Raw genomic sequence first — 8,229 nt, forward strand, 5'->3', positions numbered from 1 at the left:
GTTGGGCGTGAGAATCTTGCTACTGCTTCTATTTTTGTCTTGCCATGAGCAATTATTGGAAGGAATGTTGGCACCAAATTTGAGACAGGATATCTATTAATAACATCTGCTTTGATGTGTTCCGAATAAAGCTGAAAGGATAAACGTGAGTTTAAAGAGAATGGCCTTTGGTGGAGGCGAAGGTGGGTGGGATCTGCATATTGAGCTGCGAGTGAACCGTCGGTTCTTGTGATGGATGTGGTGGAAGCAGGAAAAATGGCCAAAACAGCAAAAGAATCTGAGACCGGACCTTGACCAGAAGCACACTGCTGACCAGACGACTGACCGTCTCCAAAACATCACACAGGTCTTGTGGGGTGTTGTACCAAAAGGATATTGCTCCAAGGAAGGATAACCAGTAAACCAACGAGGCTCATGGCCACTCGAGGCTTATTGGTGTGATTGATGGAGGCTCCACCTCACAACTTACAGAACTTAAAGCAGCAGTATGCAACAATTGGTGTTTTTGCTCATGAGCTCCGCCTACAGTTGGGGAGCGTTCTAGACTTTACTTCACCGCTGTAAATGCAAATCATGGTTTGAGCACCCCCTCATGGACAACTGTTCACATGCATTGGCTGACAAGCTGAGAGATCCAGAAGCGGCGGAAGCATGTTGACTTAGGTGGTAGAGTGATACTGCCGGATTTTACACTAATATGACTTCGGGAGAGAGGTCTGGTGCAGCTCCACCTAGTTTTAGTAGTGCAGGAGCAGCGTTACGACCTGGAGTGGCAAAGAGAGAGATGCCATTCTCCCTATTGCAGGTCAGTGGAGCATTAACATGATTCTGAAGCTGCTGTTTTAAGAGAAAAATATTACATACTGCTGCTTTAAAGGATCTGCTGCTAATATCTTGGTGTCAGATATTTTATGGAGTTAGTTTAAGTAACATGTGTAAGGTCGGCATTTTATGGGACTCCACGTATGCTTCGAGTGCATGTAAAGATGTTACGACACTAATTATAGAATATTTTCCATGCTTCACGCCCAATTCTTGCCAGGATCTAAGAGTGCCCAGTGTAACAGAAACACACACATGTATGGTATGCTAGTGTTAGAGCGAACTAAAATGAAAGTAAGTAATTAAGTAAGCTAAAAATGAACTGTGCCACTGTCACGCCCACGTATGGTTGATGATTCATGTACGAAATTAATCTGTACCCAAAAATAGATCACGGTTATTATGCATATCAGGATTTTATTAAAAAAAAAAAAACCTACAGAAACGGGTTGTTCTACGGTATTAAAGCGATCCTAGAATACTGTGTTTATCTTGGCATAGTTGACTGATGAGAGGTGGGTATGTACACAGCCATAAAAAATAGGCCACTTCCAAAACCCCAAAACTGTTACATCACAGTCTTACACCCTCAAAACTGACATAATCCCACCCACTAAAGTAAGCGCTAGTCAAAGCTGGCCAAACGTAAGAAAAAAAAATACGCTGTTGTTGATGCTGGAGAGAAGATCATCACCTCCAGACTCCAGACTAATTATGGGAAAATGGGTTGCTACGGGAACCAGGTCTCATGACCATGGCTTTTCCTGTGCCAGTGTCTGCAGAAGGGAAGCTAAAACTTGGCATGCGGTAAAGCAAAAGCCAGGAAAGCAAACATGGATTTGCGCTAGGCTACAAGCTAAAGCTAGCCTCCCTCCAGCTGAACCAAACTAGAGCTAAACACACATCAGAAGGGAAAGCACCGTGCGAGAAAGCCAAAGCCAGGGAAGCAAGTGGGTGCTAAGCTAAAAGCTAACCCTGCTGAAAGTATACAGAGGTTCTGCTTTTTAGCTTTAGCTGAGACACTTTCCTCTTATCTCCAGCAGGATAGGTTTCCACTGAGGTTGAACGGTTTCTTGTGAATTTTTTTAACTAAATACAAATGAGTCTGTAAATGAATTAGCATCTTCTGAGTTAGCCATGTTTAGCTTATCAACAATTGCTTATTATCAGCAGTCCATGAGGGGCACTCAAAGTGTAATTTGTATTTACAGTAGTGGAGGAAACATAAATCAGACTCCTCGACTGTAGGGGGAGCTCCAGAGGCGAAAAAGACAAATTCTCACATAATGCTGCTTTAAAGCTAGGTGATTTAGCAGTGATTAGCATCCTTAGCAAAGGACCACTGTGTTAGTCGGCAGCTGAACAGTCAGTTCCTGCTGATGGGCTTGTGGTGAGCGTTTACTGATGGTGGTCCGAGGAGGGACCAACTACGAACTAGCGTTAGAGTTACAGCTACCTAAGACTCATTGATGCATGTAGCAACCTAAGCTATCCCGTCTAGACAGTATCAATATAAGGTCTTCTGTACAGTGGGCCATGCTAACCCATCGAACCATCGAAAGTGCCTACAACGGACACGAGTGCATCGGAGATGGCAAGAGGTGCTGGAGAGCCGAAGTCCGATGTGCGGAGACCCCATCACATCAGGGGGCTGTTTGGGTGGCACATTGAGGATCAACAGTACATCAGGTAGGTGGTCATAATGTTTTGGCTCAATGTACATATCTACATTTCTAATAGATCTGCTATTTGCCTGCTATGCTTCTTGTTTCTCATCAACACAGACAGTTTAACGTCCTCTATGAAACCGCTGGCCGTGGCCTGGTTTGTGGCACTCCACTGCCACCTACTGTTTGGGGGGAGAACCTTTCACATTTTTTTTTTTTTTGGTCAACAATAAAAATTCACACTGGAATAGCAGACGTTTTGTAATGGAGAACTTTTATTTGTACAGGTAATTCAAAGCGAGTCGGACAGGGAACACGCGTGAAAGGCAGCTTAGGCCGGACCTGTTCAACAGGGCAGCTTCGATGAAGCAGACTTTCTAAGGTAACGCAGTTGATGACACGTGACTTTACATTGATACATCACCACATCAGTTTTCAGTCAATTAATAAATTCAATAAATCAAATTAAATTAAATTAAAACAATTCAATTCAATTAAATTAAATTAAATCAGTTTTGCCGATTTATTTATTTATTTATTTATTTACTAAATGTCAACAACAATTCCAACTGTGACCCTTTACAGATGTTTCATGGTTAAAAAAAAGTTTTTATAAAATTTTATAAAGTTGAATTTTTTTTGTTGTTTATTTTTTCATTGTATTACAATTTCCTGATGAATGGACCAATAGAAATGCTTTAAAATGTCTTGAAATACACTCTTTTTACATTGACTTCCATTTAAGACAGTTAAGACTGAATTTGGAGATACAAGTTGTTTTGCATGGACGAAAGTATATGGACGAAAGTATCGGGACAGCTACACTGTGCACCTATAGAAGCTTTTACAGCCATTCTAAGCCCTCCTTGCATCTCTAACAGCAGCTCTTAAGAACTGCAGAGGCAATCGGGACTGCATCAAACACCTGAATCCAATTATCAAAAGTTGTGTCCCAATACTTTTGTCCATATAGTGTAGCCTGTGTGTGGGTGTGGATGTATATATCTACATATCATATTTCATACAAAACTAGGTTTTAATGCAGACAAAAGCACAGCAATAAAAAAACCCGTAAATTTTATACTTGACCACACCTCAGACTCGCTTACAAAGCTGTACTGTAATGCTAACTAACACAGTCCGCAAGCCGCTGTACAACAGAAGACGACGTGATACTCGCCAGTCTGAATATGCAATACACCTGCAGTAAGAGCTTCTTCATGAAGTGCGCTAGTTACCAGGTAACAGTGAATTTTCAAGATCTCGCCAGGGCTGAATTGGGGCTTTTTTAGTCTGTCAATCTAATCTAAGGCCGTTTACAGTAGAACTACCAGTGCGCTTCACATCTCGTCCCTCAGTAATCTTAAATCCATTGCAGCTATTGCAACATTTGGGGTGTCCAAACTTTAGCACAGTCCAGTGCTAGTATATATATATATATATATATATATATATGGGTTGAATTAGGGCAACTCTTATCTTAGGATGGGCCTTTTTGCAGCTACACGTCATTTCTGAAGATCAAATTTCCAGTCCGCTCTTCGCTCATGGTGACCAGTAATGAAGAGAATGCGGAGCCCCACTGGTGACCCCTTCTTAATAAATAAATGCATGGCCACACCTTTTCTAAGGCATGGGAGCCTGGATCCAAAAGTGTGGCCTCCATCATCCCCTGCTGAAAGCTGGGTGAGCTGGTTGACTTGATCTTAGCTCTTGGCCAGCATGGGGTTTTGCTGGTCTACCAGCTTGACCAGTCCGAAGACTCTCTGACCAACCTCTCCTCAACCAGAGTTCGACCACCTTGACGACTGACAGCTGGTAACACTGGTAGACCGCCTAGTCTACCAAAAGCTTTTTATGTATTAACATAGGTGACCAGCTTTTCAACCGCCTTGGGAACACTGGTAGACCGGCTAGTCCTTCAAACTCATACACTGAAATCATAAGCTATGCTGGTCAGAAGCTAAGCTGCTAAACCAGTTGACTCACCAGTATAGGGGAGGTCTTTGCCCGGATGACCAGCCTTTCAATCATCTTGGCCATCTGAAACCACCAACTTTTCAGCTGGGTTATCTTTTGCTGCCACACTTGACTAGGTTGTCTTTACCATATAAAGGAATGAGGTCAACAGCGGGGTTCCAGCCGAGGCTATTTTCGAGGCGGAGGCGCGTTTACCTGGGAACAAAGCGCACTCTGAAAGAAAGGGCTTCTCTGCTAGAGAAGTCAGCTCCGGCCTGCTTTCCGTAGAACAGACTGGTAGACGTCGGACTTTAGAAACCGGGGGTAGCAGTCCCTCGCCATGAGGCTGAAGATCAGCTTCTGCGCCGTATCGAAGGAGTTCAGGTTCGGCTCGTGGATGTTCTTCGTGATGTTGGCTCGGGTCCCGCAGTCGATGTTGATCTGGGAAAGCCAGAGGCAGACCTCATGTTAGACAGAGCTTCAGGGGTGTTGCTAGACTGCGTGGTGCAGTGGGGTACAGCTGTACCTCACCTTTGCTACCTTGTCGAGGATAGTGTAGATCACTATATGAGTGTCCGTCATTGCATCATTGGTTTTTAAAAATTATATATAAATATATATATAATTATTGTTATTATTTTCATTGCATTATTTTAAGGGCTGCAATTGCACTCATTACCTGTGCTTGCTGGTGGCACAGTGCTATAGTGTCACTCAAGACTTACCCTTACAAGCTTTCCTCTCTGCACTTGTGTCCACTCCCTGACCACCCCGTAACAGCTTGATACCTAAATCTGATTTACCATTTCCTCCCCAATGTGGACTGCCAATTACCCAACCCCTACGTACTCCCCCTCTCCCCCCCAAATCACAAACGAACACTAACAAAGGCAGATCAACACTGATGCAACAGCCAACGCGCCTGGAGGGAAGCGGCGCAAATACCCGTCCCCACCGCAGTGAAGGTGTGGGGCCCTGGAGTAGGCAAGGCCAGCTGTGCTCTCTCTGGGCTCGGCTGCCGATGGCTAGCGGCATGACCGCTCTTAGTGGAGGGGTACTTGGGGGGCGTTGTGAGGGCAAATAGTCCCAGTTTTTCCCCATTATTTCAACTCACCATGGTCTGAGCTCACCAGCATCACGAGCACACTCACCTACAACCCAGCCGACAGTCCTAACCGTACCGATTGAGCCGCCTATAGAGACGGGCCTCCTGCCGCCGTTGAGCGTCTACTGCAACATACCTGCCTGGGGGCCTCCACCTGCACGAACTCGGAGTAGATGCGGTTGGCGGCGCTGATCATCTCGGGCGTGTTCTTGATCTTCTTGTAGTCCTCGCAGGCTAGCCAGAACAGGATGTTCTCCTCGCTGTACTCCGACCTCAGGAACTCCTGGAAGGCCAGCTGGCCAGCTACAGTAAAGGAAGATAGGCCACATACTGAGGAGGAGACGGGGCGGGAGGTGGAAATCGAGTACGGCTAAAGGGCTTTTTACAGGTTGGTTGTAGAAAAGGCTGTGGTAATGAGATCTCTGTGTGACCTTGAGGGGATGGAAAGCTCCAGATTTGAATGCTGTTGCTGAGATTTGAATAACCCAAAGGGATTTAGAAGGATGGGGTTGTAGTTGGGATTTTTTTTTTTGACTAGTGTTTGCTTTGTATGCTGGTTTCCCCAAAAATAGGCTCCGGCTGTGTGCTGGCTGGCTGAGTGCATGATGTGCGCTGCTGGAGATCAGGGGAATTGGACTGTGTGGAGTGGTAAAGCACTGGAAACCTGTGGCCTTGTGTGAAATATGTGAGATATACTCCTATTGCAGGAAGCTAATCACCATGTTTGGCAATTAATTGCTACTCAATAGTATGGAATCCATCATTAATTGAAAAAATAAGTGCAAATGATTGGCTGATACTTCGATATATAGAACCATCTACCAAAGGTTTCCACCAGTGTGAAGAACCTTTTAACCAGACAGAGAACACATTTGGACATGCAAACCAATCCTTGAATTTTGGTGGTTCTGTATACGACATTCAGCCATAACATTAAGACCAGTGAACTGGATAACATTGTATATTTGATTATAATGACACGTATCAAGATAGGATTCAATGTTAATTAGTTAATAATTATAAAGTATATATATATATATATTTATAAAATTTTTTAAAGTGAGTGATGTATATGTGCAGTGTAATCTATGCAGGTTATTAGTTTAAAGGGGAATTCCACCAAAATTCTCCAGAATTCAGTTGGTGTGAAATGCTTCATTGTAGAGAAATCTACCCATTCAGATTCCTTTACCGTGGAGGACAATGGAACCAGCGGTCGCCATGACTACTCCAAAATACAAAATACTTTATTTACTATCCAAAACCACCAGTGAACCCACCACCACCACCATGTGTCTAATTCGTATTATATCTATTGTTAATGATGGTTGTAAAATAGTGGTAAATACTGACCGCCCCCACTGTTTGGCACTATTTTGCCTCACAGCGCTCTGAACGTACCCCTCCGCCGCAAATGTGTTTAATTAAATGCGTTTTCGTCCAATGCATTTTGGCAAAACATGCATAAAACAAAGCCTCAGGAATGATTCTGGCAAATTTCTAGAGGCGTTAAAATTTTCTGACGTCTAGATCCATTCGCCAGCACTGTGAGTTTCCCTAGAATGGGTTGTGTTGACCTTTGTTTATCTTTATGAATGAATTATGTAATTTCAGATCTGTGAGATCACGCATTTGGTGAAATCCCCCTTCAGTGAAGATTCCTCAGTAGATAGTGACCAAAGATCGGCAGCTTACCTTTACACCCCAACAGCTTTTCAATAGAATCGCTCCAACATGCTGCATCTTCGAGGGGGTCCTTGGAAAAGCAACACAATCTACCCTTGAAAATTACATTGAGATCTTTCACTAGTCACATAGACTGCAAAAAACGCGGCGACCTTACACTGAAGCCGCAGCTACGTAGCACTTACAGTTAACAGCCTGGCGTATATTCACATATTTACGAGAAAAATCGCTAAGCAAATGCAGCATGTGCTCCAGCGGCCCAACAACAAATGCAGAAATGTAACCAATGCAAACCGAACCCTAGACAAACTCACTCACTTTATGGCCATCTCCGCCACTACGGTCCTCAGCATCTGGCTGCTGCCCGCTCTGCCAGTGTGTGGGACTGTGGAGGGTCTGAGCAAGCTTACCTCCATGTATGGAACACATGGAAATTAACATGCAAAGCTTCGCCAGGGAGGGTCATCCACCACAGGGCCTTGCGGGGAAAGCCTCGCCGACTAAGTTAAGACATTGGGTGACGCCACGGTCAACGACGAGAACAGCCCTTTCAATCAGGACGTGGTTGGGGGGGGTTGGGGTTAATACGAGAAGCTAGGAGATGGATGGTTTAAAATAAAGGAGGATGATCCAGCACTGAAACAACACTGTAAGACGAGACTGAGTGATGCAAAGGGGGAAATCTGAACGGATGGGACAGGACGGGGTGTCTGGAATCACTGTTGATAAAGATGGAAACATCCGTACAGCCAGGTCAACGGGTTCGACTCTTTAACCACATGAAGAACCGTTTAGGCATCCGAAGTTGGAATCCGGGTTGCCTTGGTTTTAAACGCACTTATCAGCCATAACATTAAAACCACAAGTGACACTGAGTATCATGTGAAAATAGCACCTGTCAAGGGGCTCACCTGTCAATTTTTTCTTATATGACCATATATGACCTTTTTCTCCCCATTTGGAACAGTCCCACCTCGTTCGTAGCTCCCC

The 8,229-nt window shown here is 44.3% G+C and overlaps 1 protein-coding gene across 1 annotated transcript; it reads right to left on the reverse strand.

Annotated features, from left to right (window-relative positions):
• Positions 1-4,712: 4,712 nt before the first annotated feature.
• Positions 4,713-7,680, reverse strand: rgs1 (regulator of G protein signaling 1). Its single transcript, XM_072686984.1, is given in 5 exon segments — positions 4,713-4,889; positions 5,690-5,856; positions 7,249-7,328; positions 7,558-7,635; positions 7,637-7,680. Coding segments are annotated over 5 exon segments (546 nt in total).
• Positions 7,681-8,229: the final 549 nt, after the last annotated feature.

This window comes from Salminus brasiliensis, chromosome 9 (assembly GCF_030463535.1).
Source record: "Salminus brasiliensis chromosome 9, fSalBra1.hap2, whole genome shotgun sequence".
NCBI classification, from domain to species: domain Eukaryota; kingdom Metazoa; phylum Chordata; class Actinopteri; order Characiformes; family Bryconidae; genus Salminus; species Salminus brasiliensis.